At 35.4% G+C, this 17819-nt stretch overlaps 1 protein-coding gene across 11 annotated transcripts in view; it reads left to right on the top strand.

Annotated features, from left to right (window-relative positions):
* The window catches only part of CDH18 (cadherin 18), a 502361-nt gene that overhangs the window by 327043 nt on the left and 157499 nt on the right, over positions 1–17819 (top strand). For 10 of the 11 annotated variants that reach the window (XM_050330958.1, XM_050330968.1, XM_050331011.1 and 7 more), the window contains one exon: positions 5274–5754. In XM_050330958.1, coding sequence (XP_050186915.1) covers positions 5527–5754 — 228 coding nt within the window. In that variant the 5' untranslated portion in view covers positions 5274–5526. Of the gene's footprint in view, positions 1–1122; positions 1232–5273; positions 5755–17819 lie in introns of all 11 variants that reach the window. The other variant, XM_050330992.1, reaches the window with a different exon arrangement.

Below are 17819 nucleotides of genomic sequence, written 5' to 3'. Positions count from 1 at the left end.
TTTTTTATTGTATCTTTTTCTATTTTTTCTTTTGATATTTATCTTTTTATAAGTCTGCTTGTTTGTTGGTTGGATTTCCCCATCCCCAACTTTCTCTCCACAGCAGAATTTCTGTTACCTTATATGAAAGAATAACCTTTATTTTGCTTGGAGGATTTTCATTGATGCTGTTGTTATTATTTCTGTTTTGTAAAGGGGATTTTATGTAAAATAATTCTGAGGTGAAGTAACAGTCAGTACTACATTATCATAGATACTTTTTGGGTTTCGGTGATTAGAAGTGGTCTTTACCAAAAGGCTATGTTTAAATGTGAAAGAGGTACAAGAAATAACACCCCTTGACACTGTACAGCCATCAACTAGATTTGCTGGCTTAGAGAGGTGAGGAGAGGGATATCAAATGTTCTTTTCTCTCTGTATTTTTAGTAAACTGATCAAGTTCTAGGGTGATAAAGACTAGCTTTCAGAAAAGTAATATACCTACACATAAATTTAGCAATAATTTAGTTCAATATCTCATGCAGTTATCTTACCAATAAAGGAAATTTCCCTATGTTATTGAAGTTAAAAAAATAATGCAGTTTCCCATTTGTAGTTCTGTCAATATAGAACTATAGTGTCAAAACATTTGTGGTTATTGAAACTATCAAATTATTTCAAGAATTTTCATATTATTAATTGCTTTTTTCCTAGTTTTCCATCTCATATACATAGGTACAACTAACTACAACAAAGGGGCAAGACAACATGTAACACAGTTTTAAATGCTTTCCAAAACAGTTTTGCCACTGCTGTCAGATTGGCTAGCATGTGCAGAAGACACTGTATATTAGAAAGCATGGACTATTATATAGGCTGAGAAAAATTGGTGCTTCAGTTTATCATGTCCCTAGCTCAGCTCTACTAGCCTTGGAAATAGAGACTAGAGATCAACTATAGATGAACCATTTCCTGTCATCTACCTAGAAAGGTCACTTTTTTTCAGCCAGTTACCTGAGGTCGCCAGGTATAGTGTATATTCTCTTGGTGATCCATCAAACTCTTGTTCAAAGGATATAACAAAAAAAACACATCCAGTTTTCCTTTCTGATACTAGTCCATTATTCTGTCTTTGGTCTCCAGGTCAGTACACCATTGTTTCTGCAGTGCTGGGACACCTCATCACTCTACAACTACCTGAAAGGAGGTTGTAGCCAGATGGGCGTTGGTCTCTTCTCCCAGGCAACCAGCAGTAAGTCTTAAGCTCTGCCAGGGGAGGTTTAGGGTAAATATTAGGAAAAAATTTTTTACAGAGTAATCAGACATTGGAATGGATTGCGCAGGGAAGTGGTGGTTTCTCCGTCCCTGGAGGTTTTTAAGAAGAGACTGGATGTGGCTCTTGGTGCCATGGTCTAGTAACCACTGTGGTGTTGGATCAAGTGTTGGACTTGATGATCTCAGAGGTCTTTTCCAACCCAGTTGATTCTATGATTCCATGAAGGATATAACATTGGCAATAGATAATAAACACAGGCAACATCAAATGTAAGATTTTCCTGCCTGATTATTCATATATAATAATGACATTTTTTTGAAACTGTTCAGGATTTGATAATCAAAGAATTTGTTCTGGTAGGGAAGAGGTTTAGAGGGCAGAGTGCAGAGGGAGAAGTCAGAAAGTATATGAGCAATGCAATTTCTTACAAGTTCCTTAACTATTTGTCACTCTGCCATGGTGGAACTGCAAAGGGTCCCCAAGGGATGTGACAAAATATGTGTTGAACTGTGCTGAATGAGCATTTGCAAAACTCAGTCATTCAAATGTATTCAAGTATGGGTCAATTTGATTATGGGAGATGGGGGACAGAGATTCAGGAGAAGTCCCCAGTATGAAGGATGCATGTTCTCATAATGATGAAGCATACATATTTTACATCACTGTGTTTGTACTGGTTCCTTGGGAATTCCTTGCTGTCACACTAAGCAGTAACTACTCTGCTGTAATGATTTGCAATAATGCTGGTGAAACTTTCCCACCTCATCTTATTTAATTATTTCTTTTAATTTTAACTCAGTCTCACAGTCTCTTGAGATACACAACTCATTTTCATGGAGGGTCCCAGGAGACAGCAATAACACAAGTCTACTCTGCAGTTGCATGCATCTTTATAACAAAAATCATAAATCAGGACACTTAATCTGAAGCTGCAGACAAGACCAATGAGCAGGCAGCATCTCAGTATATTAACTTAAGGCAACAATTCAAGGGATTTCAGAAAGTTTAGGGTTTTTTTGTTTGTTTGTTTTTGTTTTTGTTTTGTGGGTTTTTTTCCCTTGGTCACAGTTCAAGTTTCTTCGTTCATTGCTTTATTGCCTCTTCTGTGTTAACTATTTGAAGTATTTACATCTGAACCTCCCCCTGCAGGCCACTCTGATCTGATGTTTGCAAGGTAGATTTGAGGTTCCCGTGCTGGAGGGTGGACGTAAGGGAGGGTGGGGTCAGGTTTTTGATGAATATTTGTACGAGACCTTTAGTAGGAGAGTGCAAAGTAAGAAAGAGGACCTTTCTACTGAGCATTAGTTAGGCTTGGTTTTAAAGATGTTTACCAGAGCTATAACACTTCAAAGAATCTACACTAAAAATCCCTTCTCTTTTAATAGTTTAATTTGTCTTAGCCTGGAAATGATTGTCCAGGCTTCACACATAATTCAGGAGCAGCTGAGACCTCAACTTCTAAGCATGATTATAACAACAAGTAGATGTCATTGTAATATTTCTTTCCTATTTTTCAGAATAAAGGATTTTGAAACTTTAATTTTGGAATCAGATGTTTAAGAGTTATTCTTTCAATTGAGTTAAATAAAATAGTAGTTTTAACAAAATATAAATTTAATGCCTCTTAGTTAATGCTAATGCTAAGAAGAACGGACATTTTTTGAGATGAAGAATCCCTTGATATTTTGCTGCATTTTTTTCCTCTTATTTTGCCTAAGTCATATATGAGCCAGATGGTAGCATAACACATAACACATAACATCTTGGTTGGGTGTTGTTTGGTTGGTTGGTTGGTGGATTGGTTTTTGTTTGGTTTTGTTTTGATTTTTGTTTGCTTGTTCTTTTTGTTGTTGTTTTGGTTTATTTTTGTTTGCTTGTTTGTTTTGTTTTTTCCTATGGATGATTTCTGAGAGGGGGGAGAAACAAAGTTCTGTATAGTAGATCTTGATTTGTTATCTTCTGCACTCATTTGTACTTTTTGTAAGGAAAGAATTTTCCATCACAACCATCTCCACAGTTTTTATAAAAGAAAGTTTAGCAGTAATGATTTCGAATACATTTTAGATGTGCCATTCTGAGAAATCTAAATGCACTTTATATATAATTTTTAACTTATTATGCACTACTTATAGTCTTATTAATGGCTCCCAGGAATTTCTCAAGATGGAAACAAAGGGAAGAAAAATAATACTTGAATGGATAAAAGTACAGCCTTTACATTTTGTGAGGTACTGCTTGATTTTAATGTATGTCTGAAGTACAAAAATGATTGATCTATTTAAATATCTCATCTGTAAATATAGAAATCTGTAGAAGGAAATTGCATTCCTCAAGGCAAAAACTGATTTGTAGCAAGAATCATGAAAGAATGGAGAAAGACAAGGAAATAAGAAAGAAGAGAATGTAGTAAGAAACAAAAGTGAGTCCCAGAATGGCTGTGTTCTGTCCCTGGAATAACTTGAACTTCATACACAATTTAAATGTACAAAAAAAAAAAAAAAAAAAAAAATTAAATCACATTTGTGCTTAAAGCAGATAATAATTTCTGATGTTGTATAAATCTGTTCTGAGATGGAATGTGAGGATTTTAAGACAGCAGTGTTTTGGTCTTCATGGGGGTTGAGGGGAGACTATGTTACTAGGGAAATAAGAAGCAGGGAAATACTAAATGTCTACAAATTTCTTTCCTCAGTTGCAAATGTTGTTCAGAGTTTCTTTCTGAGCTGCCACACAACCACAAGAGACTGGAGTTCTTCCTATAGTTCAACAAAACCCACTGTCCTGAACTAAGTATTAGCAGTAGAAAATATGTGCTTTCTGGTTATTTCTAATGTGCAGCAGTCTTGAAGTATTCTTCCATTATTCCAATGAGAAACTGTTTGTAGATAAAAGTTTTAACTTCTGTTATGAATGCGGACTTGAAAGAAGCATAAGGTCAAAAAACTTGCTGTTAAAAATAAATAAATTTCCTTCCAATGCAATACTTTTCCACCTGATTTCTAATTTCTAGCTCAGTTCTTCTTTAGAAGTTATGAATTTATTCTGTTGGGTTCCCATGAAACTTAGAAACAAAATTAGTTTCATTGTGTCTCTGTTTACATTACTTGTAATGGCTTTATATCTCAACAAAATCAGTATTGGAAGATTACAATTTTCTAGATTTATTTGCACATTTTCAGACTCCTGGTGGACTGACTGATCTTTGATATCTTCAGGTAACTGAACAAATGGTTACCTTAAGGTAACAGTTCCTCTAAGTTTGAAGAATTATTTTACTCCTTTCAAGGTACTTTGCTTTAAGCACTACATGAACTCTTACATACATATTTGCATTTTACCATTGTAGTATAAAACGTTACATTTTCCTTTTTGAGGCTGAATGAATATTGTCACTGGGAGTAATACTGATCATCTAAACAATAGTAAATGAATTTTTTGTCAGTATGACATAATTTTATGAGGGTCTAGTGTGATATTGATTGAAATCTATGTAAAGCACAAGGTATAAAAAAATGCACATTTTGACTGAAAGTTCCTATCAATATGCTCTAGGATTGACTCAGAATCCTCAAATCCCATTCTGGAGGCCTTCTTTCAAAACCTGTTATAGACTAGGTATTTTTCATCAAGTTGGGTGTCTGTCCAGCATACATAACATCAAAAACCCATGTGAAATGATTTACAAATGACTATCAAATAACATTTAGAAGAGATCTTGTTTTACTGCCAGACCATGTCAATGATTTGCATGTAAAGGCCAAAGGAGTTGTCCCGAGTCATCCAGATTTTAATGATGTGAGTGTTTCCATACCTTGGAGGAACCATGCTAAGTCTTACAGGTATTTTAACATAAACAATCAGGAAACACTTTTACAGGAAGAATTGAAAAGAAATTTTAATTCCAATTACAGTCTTTGGCTGGCTGGTTAGTACAGCTTTGAGTGTAATCTAAGGTCAGAAACCTGAAAATTACTGGTTTTAGTGATGAGTAAGTGGCTTTCTTTTTTTTTCCTATTAGATAGAAAATGGTCGACTGTGGAACTCTATTGTGAAGATCTCAGAAGAAATATCAATTTTTCCAGTCAGCTTTTCAGAATGTAAATATCACTTGAGCTTTCCCAAATGGGTAACTAAACAATGAACAAGCAGAAAACTCCAGTTTGGACTGCATTTCTGAACCAGGCTTCACCTTCTGTCTCGGGAACTTATTAAAGGATTACAGCTGAAAAAGACAAGAGAAAGAAAACCTTGAACAGGAAGCTTATCCTACAATGAGAATTACAAGTACATCTTGTATCTGCCCAGTCCTAGTTTGTCTCTGTTTTGTGCAGAGGTGTTATGGAGCTGCTCACCATGGCTCCATCAAGGTGACTAGAAATCAAACCAAACATATAGAAGGAGAAACAGAAGTGCATCATCGTCCCAAGCGTGGATGGGTGTGGAATCAGTTCTTTGTTTTAGAAGAACACATGGGACCAGATCCTCAGTATGTAGGAAAGGTAAGGTCATTGTCTTCTTTTTGGTTTTGGTTTGGTTTTTCCCATCCCCTGAATTGATAGAGAAAACTCTAGATGGCACCTGTTTTTTTAAAGGAGGACACCTCTTGGATTGGTACATACATTCACAGTGAACCTGCCAGCTGTCTGTGTATACTGTGTTTATTATAAAGAAAAAAAAATGACAAAAGTATATAAGGTGAAGATAATAAAATATGATAAAATAGCTTTTCTTCTGAGCTCAGCTAAACACAAAGTGAGTGCCACTGATCCTGTTACATCAAGTTCCAGATCCCCAAATGCACAGAGTAGTTGTTAAAGGCTTTTCCAGACTATTTTAGAATTATATTCAGTTCTGCTTAAAGGAATATCAAAAATGCAGTCTAGGCTGTTCATTCCACTCTGACTCTAGGGTGGAAAAGGTCTTTTCTGAAAGGAAATTTTCTGTGACTTTCTTCATAAAGAGGCACAAGGTGTGTGTTACTGGTTAGTGTTCCTCAGAAGTCTTTGAGAACAAGCCCTGCATTTATGTTTTGATGTATAGAGTGAGCTTCAGACATAAAGATCAGGCTGATGCAGTTGAATTGAAGCCTGGCCAACTGAGGTCTGGTTGTGCAATGTTGTCTGTATAGCTTGGGTTTTAAATTTGCGTTAAAATAACACAAAACTCTCTATATAGCTTTAATGCATGGTGTATGACAGAGTTTTTTCTCCCCCTGAATTCTGTCTTGGAGCATTATGATAGATTTTTTTTTTATTACATAATCTAGATGAGTCTTAATTTCCTTAATAGAAATGGAGAAGGGGATTTAATATGAGGGGTAAAGAAAGATGGACATGGAAAAGGAACTATTTCTTTTTAGTTTGCCTTGAAATTGGGAGTCCTGAAAATTACATTGTACAGTACGAAAAATATCCAAGGAAACCAGTAGCTTCTGAGATCACAGATGGCTGTTAGTGAGGGCTTTCAAATTTGAACAATATCATCTGAACTAAAAATAGCAAGTGGAACAACTGTGTTTAAACTACTGTTAGCACAAAGACCCCTCAAAAAAAAAAAATCATTCTGTTACACCAGCCTTAGTAAAATACAAGTATTTCAGCATACCAAAATTTGTTGAGATATGTGTAGGAAATGTAAATTGAGAAAGGACCTTTCTAAATGATGGTTTCCATTGAAAGAGAAGCTTCTAAAACTGATAAGGGAATGAGCAGTTATCCTTCCAGACCCACCTTAGACTGATTAATATTTTCATAAATGATTTTGTAATAGAAGAAATATTTTGCAAATATCTTGCTGATGTAAAACTATGCAGGAAAATAAACACATTGTCTGGAGAGAGCTAGATATCATGAATATAATTTGGATATAGAAATACAGAGTAAAACTCAGGACTACAACGTTATAAGGCTCTTACAAAACAATATAATGAATTTCTGTTATACACTAGTTGTTTGTTGTAAGTGACAGAGGAAGAGAAAGGTCTAGTTACCAGATCAAACATTGCCTCTAATGTCATACCTGAAAGAAGGTAAGTATGATACTAAGCTGCAAAAGCTGATATAATAAAGAAATAGGGATAAAGTAGTATTAAAGACATTGTGAGAAATAATGTTAATCTATTTACTGCACTGGTTACTTTTGGTCAATAAAAATGGATTTATATATGAAGCTATACAGAGAAAACTGAATACTATGGTTAAAATGGTAGTGGAGAATATGTTTGTTTAATTATCCCTGCAAATAATAGAGAGGGAACATTATAATACACCTCAGAAGAAACCACAATGAAAAGAGAAAAGCTATTTAAGTTGATTGAAATTTTATTTGAAAAAAAAAAAAAGGTTTTGATGGCCATGAGTTAATACAGAATGGAAACGAGAATAATTCAGGTTCTGAGAGAGTCTATTAATAGGAAAAATTAAAAAAAAAAAAAAAAGCTGAAGGGGTTTCAAAGTAAAGTGTGCTTGTCTTTATAAAAGCATTTATAGACATGATTTCATGCCAGAACAGAGGTTTGGATTCAGTGAGCTAAAGCATAGTCCCTTTCAGTTTTATGTTCTTATGATAGCATTATGTATTTCATTTCATCCTCTGACCACTCTATTAATGCTACATTTACAGAGATCAATCAATAGCTTCTTTCAGTCCTTTGTGGTCAAAATGTGACTACCTGCCTTGTTTGAGGACATTTCTTCTTCTGTACTGAGCGATTTTTCTCCCCTTCTCAAAGAATTCTCTCTGATGCTTACAATTTTCTACTGAGTACTTTCCAGCATTAGTAAACTTATCTTTGTGAAACCTTTGTGGAACTTAAAAACAACTGTACTCTGTTTTCCATTTGTTGTCGTGATTCTGATGACCTGATTTACAGCAAAGATCAATTATATTAGCTCAGGCATATATTTATATTTAAAAAAGAAAAAAAAAAGAAAAAAAAAAAGGTGAGTCTGTCATAATATTAGTAATTAGCAAAATTTCTGTAGTGGTCATTATGCATGAACTCCTTTTCATTTTGAAAAATAGGTGTTTTAGTAATGTTGCAGTCAATTGTACACATCCTATCAAGGTCTCATTCTATGTACCTTTAATTTGACAAGTGATTTTCATGCAAAGTCCCTCCATTTATAAAGGAAGGTAGTGCCCTTTAATTCCAGCTTCTGTTCGATGGCAGCATGCTATCAATTCTGTCAATTACTAATTCTGTAGACTATTCTGCTTCACTGGTGAGAGTTTTGCCATTTGAGATCTGTCCTTTCACATTTTTCACACCCAATTTGGGAGTAACATCACAGAAAGCAGAGTCATTATGTACAATGCTGTTATAATGATCACAGTCATTGTCATGGAAATGCACACTGAGGACAAGAATAGGGTAGGCCTGCAACGAAAATGGTAAGGTTTCTTATTCTTACCATGAAATGACTGTCAAGAGGATGGATTAATTCACTACCATCATCTGTTACACAGCAAGTGTTAGAACAACAAATCATCATTGTATTTTAATATCAAGCATATAACCATTCCTCAGACATTATTTTTTTTCCCTAAGAAAATGTCATTTGGAGATTGGAAAAATTAATGTAAAATTAATCCCTATTACCTTACTCAGAAGGTTTTTTATATGGCAAAACACAGGTCCTGGAAAAATAAGGTTATTGTAGAAATGAGAAATTATCCCTTTGAAAATGTTAAGTGTTTTCTGTGGTTCTGGGATTATTGGAACAGTTCCCTGCAACTGCACCTAGGGTAAGGTTTCACTGTTTCAGGGTATGTATCCCTAAAGAAAAAAAACTCCAAAAAATGGGTTTGCATTTAAAAAGGTTTCTTTAAAGAATTTAACACCACAGTGTCTTCTTTTTCCAAAACTATGAATTATTTGGGGAGGGTTTCTTTAAACTTCCAATAATCAATAGTATCTAGCAATGTTAGTTCACACAGACTGTTCATCTACAGGTGCAAATATATGTGTGTCTGTGTGTGTGGATGTGTGCAATACTGAGTCTGTGGAAATTTGAATGAGTAAAATAAGTAACTTGAATGCACAGAACTCAACTTTGAGCTACATGAGACCTCTTGTCTTTTGCATGTCTCTGATGTAAATTTTTCTAATGAAAAAATAGTTGTAAAAAGAGGCAGGGTTAGTTAATGCAGCACGGTCTGGTGAGGAATCAGGTACTTCTGCACCAGCTCAGAGGAATGAAGATTCCCCTGAAGAAATCTAGAAAAACTTGGGCTGTGGGACTGCAAGCTTTAAAATTTCTCTGTTGTCATGGGTGATATAGTTTAACTTTCTCTTGAAATTTCTGTGTACTTCTAGGTTAAATAACTCATGTCTCAGGGTATGATAAAAAGAATTTTATGAAAGAAGTAAAACATTACATGTTTCAGTCCATAACATTCTTCATTTGGAACCTTCATACCTCTCTCTGCAGAAGGTCTACTCCTTCTTGAAAGGATATTTCTTAAAGGTCAGTTGCACTGGAAGCAAGTTATAATCACACATTTCCTGTGCTTTTTACTTTGGAGAAAGAAGTCAATAAGCAGTGATAAAAGGAAGATCAGTGTGGATTTGAGGCTGAGTCATGCTATTAAGAGGGAATAGCAGAAAAATATAATGCACAAGATGGACAATTTCTCTGTGGACCCTTTGGATCTCTGAAATTCAAAATGTATATCCCTTAATCCACTTTCAGATGTCCTCTGAAGGGTAAAGAAGAATGATTGTTCAGGTATTCAGATCTGTGTTGGTTTTCAACGGTATTTTTCTTCCAAAAATTTGGGAGTGACACTCTTCTTAGTTCTTACATTTTTATCTGTAATTCAAAAACAGTTTCAGATTTGTATTGATGCAGGAGATAAGGAGGTATGGAACAGTTGAAAATGGGTGTAAATTCAGGAATGGGAATAGGAAAGTAACAGCTTTTAATATGTCTTGAAATGATTTGCTGAAAGTTAGATTAAGAAAGTAATTCCAGTTTTTACACTGGATTTACAAGGTAGTAATTCTATTAATTTATGATTTTATTCTTGAAAACATAAATACAGCATAACAGACTTGCCATTCAAAATTAATTTTTGGAGTAATGTGTGATGTCATTACAATAAGTTAGTTCTAATACAGGACAGTGAATCTAATGTAATCTTTCCCAAAGATATTAAGAGAATTTAACATCTCTGATTTAATGACAGTAAGGGGAAATGATGTATATTTTAGAATAAGTGCCAAGGAAGAAACAAAATGGAGTTTTAGAATTAAAGTGTTTTTATTCAATGATAGAGGTTTACATAAAGCACATCAGATGTTTCAGCGTTTTAAACATAAGCAAACAGTTCCATTTCTTTCTGATAAAAAAATTTTAAAAAGTTGTATTTTATAATAGAGAAAATTAAAAGGAAAATGTAGATGATATAGTCTAAAGATTTTGCACATGGTTTGTTTACCATTTTCATGCCTCTGTAAGAAGATAGTCAAGTGGTATAAGCAGCAAAAGCAACACCTCAAATAACACTTTCTACCTTTTAGGTTGCTAGTTTCACAAATAATGTATTTATATTAAATATTTTTCTCTATATTTAGTGCAAATGTAATAACAACCTAAATAATATACCTGATGTCAGTAGAGCACAACATTATATGGTCCTATATCACGTTAGCCACCTCATTTCCTACTGTATTTTTTACAAAAAGCTATCTCAAAGCTGTTGCCAACCCAAAAGCTTTTCAAAATAAAAATACATACATGTGCATTGGCTTTGTCTTGAGTTCTGTTGGCATAGACAGTTCATCTTTGCTTTCCTCTTTCCTTTTTCCTCCGTTCAACCTTCATTCAACAAATTTGGTTTCATGTCAAGAGGCTGAGGACACACTACTTGAATTCTAGAAGTCATAAAATGCTGTGGAGCACTATGTGTTTTGTTTTGTTTTGTTTTGTTTTGTTTTGTTTTGTTTCATTTTGTTTTGTTTTAAATGGAATCTTGAAACATTCAAAGATTATTTGGGGGAAATTTAAAATGGAGGGAAGAGAGTGCTTTCATCAGCCTGATAAATTTTACTTTCTTCCAGTGTGTTCAGCTATATGAGGTTTCCTGAAGCATAGCACTGACAAAGGCATTTTGACTTGACAGACCAACCAAACGAACAGAAAAGCATGAACATATTGAAGTCCAGTCCTAGTCGAAAAACAGAGGATAAAGAGTTTACCTTTTAAACTTTATTTAAGTCAACATAAAATTGCACCAAGAAGAAACTTACTCTTTTATGTCAAAACAGTTAAATTGAATCTAATATGTAAAAGTAATAACTGGTTTTGCCAGGAAGCTTTAGAGAGTCTGTCAGTGCTATATTGCAAAACATCAGTTCTCTTTGTGGAGACTGTTATTTAAATTAATGGTTCAAGATAACTTCCTTGAATTGTTATGGACTGAAAAACTGAATAAATCTTACCTTTTTTAAAATTATTTTTATATTCTTAACTTCCTATCCTTTCACGATTTTGATACAGCAGCAGCCAGATTCTGTGGTTTTTACATCTTTACACTGAACAAGAACATCGATGAAATCAGCATTTTATGTGGAACTACCATTTCTCACTTAAATAGTTTAGCAGTAATTGTTGGAGGGAAAATCCACCCTTGCTCCTATCTAGCCTTATTCCTTCCTCTATTCAGTTGATCATTTTGGTCATGAATTGGTTTTACGTGTCGAAGTGCTGGCAAGGGGTTGTGCCTGGCTGTCCCTGCGTGGAGCATCCAGGGCTGCCCTGCCCGGACATCGCCGGTGCCAGCAGCTCCAGCGGCCCCAGCGCAGGGCACGGCTGAGCCCCTCAGCCACGGGCGGGAGGACGGGCGAGAGCCCCGGGGAAAGCCTGGGCAAGGGAGGGCAAAACGCTGCCCGGCAGCCAGGGCTGAGGGAGGGGAACCGAGTGAGAAACAGCCCTGCGAGCCCCGAGGGCAGAGCGGGAGGAGGGCGGGAGGGGAGGAGAGACCCCGGCAGGGACGATCCTGCGGCTCCAGCAGGGAGCCCTCTGTGGCACGTGTTTCCCTGCAACCCATGGGAAGGACCTAAGCTGTAGCAGGGAAGAGTGTGAGGAGGAAGGAACTGCAGAGATGAGCTGCTATGTACTGACTGCAGCCCCTCATTTCTCATCCCCCTCTGCCACTAGGGGAGAAAATATGGACCAATCAGGAGTGAAAGCGAACTTGGGAAAGAGTAGGGTGTGGGCAGAAGGTGTTTTTATTTTTTGTACTTTTTTTCAACATCTAATTCTGTTTTAATTTCCAAGAAATTAAATTCAATTTTCTCATTTTAAATGTGCTATACAAATTAGTCTGTGGTCTCCCTGTCTTTATCTCAAGCTATGAACTTTTCTTCATCTCATTTTCTCCCCATGTTCTCTTAACAAGAAAGAGAGCAGCTTGATGGGTTTTCAGAAGCTGACCAAGGTTGACCCACCATGAAGTTGGTGTGGTACAACTTACCTTTTCTGTAATTGCATCTTTAACTTATACTGTACTCTGTATGCATAAGCTTTTAACCTCCGACAATCTTTATATCAAAACTATGTAAAATATCCAAATACTTTCTGTTTAAAAAAAAAAAAAAACAAAACCAAACAAAACCACACACACACACACAAAACAAAAAACAAAAACAAAACCAGATAAAAAACCAAAGAAACAAAAAAGACACAGAGGTTACATCCATAAGATGTGGCAAGGAGGAAATAAAGATAATTCTACATCTTTTTATATTCATCTTGAACTTGGTAATTCTGTTTTTTAAAGATATTTACCAGCTAATTGTAAATCAATAATAGTGAAACTGAAGATATACTGATAAACTGGAATGTGAATTAGTGTGTCAGTTACTTCTGAGGTGTCTTCTGGACCTTATTTTGAGAGAGGTGCTCATCTATGTTCATTGTTTCTGTAACTTTCAACACCCACATGCCTTATTGTCCTAATGATTTTGCTGCATTATTTTACTATTAAAAATAATAGTGGTGGAAAAGCAATACCAAGTAGCATTTAAAGCTATTTGTGGAAAACAGGGTGAATATCTAGGTGACAAATGACATTAATTATAATAAGCTGCTGAGAAGAAAAAAATGAGAAAGACCAACCATAAAGAAATGCAACAGAGAGATCTTCCAAGATTGCCTTAAATTCAGTACCAATAAAGGTAGAATAAGGCACATGAGCAGCAGCAGAAGTGAGCAGTTTTCACTGTGTTGGCCATTACCACTCATTAAAAAGGCTGTAAACTGGTATGGGCTCTAAGATAAACCTCCATCAGCTAAATTCTTAGAAACAATCCAATGAACAAAATATTAGAAGTCATTATGAAGGGGGAAACAAACAAACAAACAAAACCAAAACCAAACAAAACCAAAACCGATTAGTAATTCTGTAAAACCACAGTGCATCTGTGTTTCAAATGCAAAGCATGGTTCTTACTTTCTTATCCCCTTGCCTAATCTTGCAAAAGAAACATTGCAGAGAGGGGTTACAAAGCTGTTTCTGTAATTGCTTTTAGTTGTGGCCACTTTCTCACTAGAGCTGTTAACTTTTACCTTGAACTATACTGCCTTTCATCTATTATGAATTATTTTCTGTTTGGTGAATCAACTGCAGAAAATGGTAGTTTTTGTTTACAGTGACACTTCTGCATCCCTCAACTATAGTGACTTCTCCAACTTCACTATGGATGTTGATAGTTATTACAGTGGTTAATAGCAATAGAAAGAATGCATATTACCTCATTAGGCAGCGTATACAAATGTACTTGACTGGAAATTGGACAGTTATAATAATGTTTCTGGTTGTTTCACAAAAGAGATACACTGCTGAAATGTTTTTCTCTTGTCAGCCCTTTGTAGCAAACCCTAATTAAAAGAATCCCTAGGTGGAAACATGATACAAGTAACAAACTACACAGACATCCTAAGGAGAATGTAGAAGTTTCCCTTCTCGCCAAGTAGTTACTGAGTAATAAGTTAACTTAAAGTTTCTTGAAAATTGATACAACCATTTCTGCTGCCTATAATCATTATTCTTCCCACTGCTCCCTCCAATAAAAATAATAATAATAAAAATATACTGAGAATTTAAAACTCTTTGATATTCAGGAACTGTCTTCATTGATCTAATACCCTAAATATATTTGAAGGTACAATATTGGTTTATTAAACTGGTTATATTTAAATGACAATACTCTTACTCCAAGAAAAATTGTATGCAATGTTTCAGTCTCTTGAATACTAAGTGCAGAAAGGGAATCTTCTCTGTGTGGAGAGAGTGTCCCAGTTTGTCAGCCCTTCCATTTTACCTTGAATAGGCTTCATTTGAAATAGTCCTCATTTCTCATAGTATTCCCCTCTTTTGAAGTGTTTGCAGTCAATATTTACTGTGTTTTCTAAAACCTACATCCCTCCCCCACCAGAAATACTATTAAGGAAGTGGAGGAAAACTTTTTAAAATCTGTTCAGATTCTGCAGAATTGCTTTCTCCTCAGTCTTCATTATTCAGCTGGATTCCCTTCACTTACCTCGCTCTAACCTCATGTGGATCCTTTGGAGGCTAAAAGAAGATTCAATCTTCACATTACCTCAGCTCCATGTGGCAATTTATGAAAGATCATATTAATCTGTGAACAGAGAGATATATGTATGTGGGCACTAGAAGCTAAATAAAAGCTATGCAGTCGACCTTTCTTCAACCCCTTCTCATTCTGAAACATACTAAATATGAAGATAATGTACGTTTCAAGACCATGTATTACATTAATATGTTACAGCTGCATGAACTGCTAATGGGAAGGAAGATGGGAAAAATGTGAATGATTTTGGTTTGTATTGCCTACATAGTCTTGGGTCCATAGATTTCTGAGAGGTATTATTTAGTTCACCTTCACAGCATGTTTCTGGATGTTAGTTTTAGGAAAAATTCATCATATAACAAGAAACCCATTCTCCCCACCCTAGCATTTGTTAATTTTTTAAAAGTTATTAAAAAAATGTGTATACATGGAGCAGTAGTTGGGTTTCCTGCATTTTGTCACCACAACAGGCAAATGTTTTTTACATCAGACAGATGTGGACTTGTTACCAGTATCTACTCAAATATGTCTGAATGCATAAACCAAGAACACAAAACAAGGGAAGTAACAAGCGGGTTTACTCTTAAATGTTCATCAGTCCACTGAAACCTATAATTAAGAGGTAGTCACACAGTGTGAAAGAGGGCTCTGCACCTTCCCTTTCCTTGTTTTCTTCTTCTATGTGCACATATTTTGCAGAGAGAAATCTATGTCTCTATTGCACTGAAGTATTGGAGATCTGCAGCTTACTAGATAGTAGGTGTATCATCTCGTGACAACTAATAACATCTAATGTAAAATTAACATATTAAAGAGGTTTTATGTAGTTTCTGAAAAACTCTAGCAAATCATGCTAATGTGACAATAATCTGAATTTCACAGACTGACTTCTCAGTTGTTATAAATAGAAAATCATTAGATTTGTTCTCTAAATTGTATTCGATGGTTTTACCACATCTATAGAGAATTAGGAGAATTGTATACAATGGAATTGTACGTTGAAGTCAGTGTCCTAGCTGATGTCTATTTCATGCACTCTCTGAAGAGTTTCTGGCAGAAACGAGTTACGAGTTTAGTCCGTGAAGCTCTCCCACAGGGGAGAATATGAATACTATTGCTTCAAATAAGATAAGTAAGATGCTTTAGGGAAACATATGTGGTCATAAGATGACACGTGTAGAACTTGGTTTCTCTTTCGTTAGTTATTGAATAATATCGTGTGGAGAAAGAGTGCATAGGAAATACAGAACAGAGTTTACAGGAACAAGAGAAAGTGCAAGTGTTGAAAGAATTTACCCAAGTGGCCACTATGCAGTGTCTGTACAGATTAATCTCAGATGAGGCAGATTCCAGGCTTAAAATTACAAAGAACTTGTTTGGTCACCCTTCGGGGTATTTATCACTTTTTGTACTTACCACTTTTTTGAAAGGCTTCTAATTTGGGTCAATGTTTTCAGTTCTGTCCCTCTTTGAAGATTATAGATCTTACTATGCTTTACAATAGTTATATGAGACATGTCTGAGTTTTGAAACAAATTACAATGCTCATCTATGAGAATAAAATGGATGGTTTGTCTTTGATTGCTATGGAGAAAATCTTTTACAATTGCTATGAAGTTCCCATATGTTCAGATCACTAAGATTTGCCCAGATTTATATTTTTTCTAGTTGCTTTTTGAGTTAAAACTAAAGAGTTGCAAATCTGAAATATTAGAGTTCTGAAAAATGAAATTAAACTATGAAAACTTTGTGCTTCATCAAAATCAGTATTTCTACCTTCTGAGAACTTTACAGAACCCTCACTTAGTTCAGAAAATTTCCTGAGCATTGCAGCAATGATTTATCATTTGTATTAACATTCAGCTGACAATCAGAAGCTAAATTTGGAATTGACTTTTGGAAGGTCTTTATGTGGAGATAGCAGGATCTGGGTGAGATAATGGATAAAAGAATTTGTTATTCATCCACTGGGAGTTTCAAAGAGTGTAAAGGGACAATTCTCACCCATTCTACAGACCTAGGATGCCCCGCAGAGGACACAATGAGAAGCTATGTGGCTGGATTAATTGTGCATATGAGACAAACAACAAATACACCTTTATTAATTAATTAACTATCATGTTTGTTGATTAGGTGAGTTTCAAGTGCCTTTAATAGTGAACTTAGTTTCCTGACAAGGAGGGAAATTGAACACTAAGACATTTGTTTCTACGTACTTATGAACCTCCACATCATAGGGGAGAAACAAGCCCTAGTTCATCTCTGCATTTAACTGTATGACTGGAAAATAGAATGTGCATCATAGCAGAAGAGTTTTTCTTCTCTTGCTTAAACTGTTAGACATTAGAAATGTGCAACAAGAAGACCAGTGTTGTATTCTGTATAAATTTCACTGTTCCTTTTTGTTTCCTGTTTTGTCAAAGATGTCAAGACTATGTTTATGGGTCAGATTCTGACATGATATTTTTTACATTGGATATGAATATTCTGTAGAGTTACTTTATTTTGTGCATTTGTGTCTTTAAATTTGGGCTGCTTACTATTTTTTCCCCTGTTTTGTTTTCACAAATGCTCATCATGTTAAAAGAAGGTAAACTGCCTATTAACTTTTTTTTCTTTTCCTTTCCTCCGCCTTGAGAAATTATAAGTTTTCCAAAGGCAGGATGGCAGTGGAGGGAGACAGCATCTGGAATCAGGAGGAGGAACAGCAGAGAGCACTGATAAAGGGTACTGCTAAGTCCCTAAGCAGACTCTTAGGTCTCAGGACAGCAAGAATAACATCACATGGATCAGTAGTGAGTCATTACACAAAGCAGGTAGAAAGAACAAGGAACAATTGTGTGCAAGAGAACTTGATGAGATGGAGTTGACAGCCAGAGCTGGAAGCATGAGGACTATGAAAGGAGGGTAAGGCTATAAATCAGTTTTGGTTTCACCATTTATTTGCTGTTAAATTACTTCTGCAAT

This window comes from Myiozetetes cayanensis, unplaced genomic scaffold, assembly GCF_022539395.1.
Source record: "Myiozetetes cayanensis isolate MyiCay16 unplaced genomic scaffold, myiCay2020 scf1, whole genome shotgun sequence".
In the NCBI taxonomy this organism is placed as follows: Eukaryota; Metazoa; Chordata; class Aves; order Passeriformes; family Tyrannidae; genus Myiozetetes; species Myiozetetes cayanensis.
This window is presented reverse-complemented; position numbering and strand designations above follow the sequence as displayed.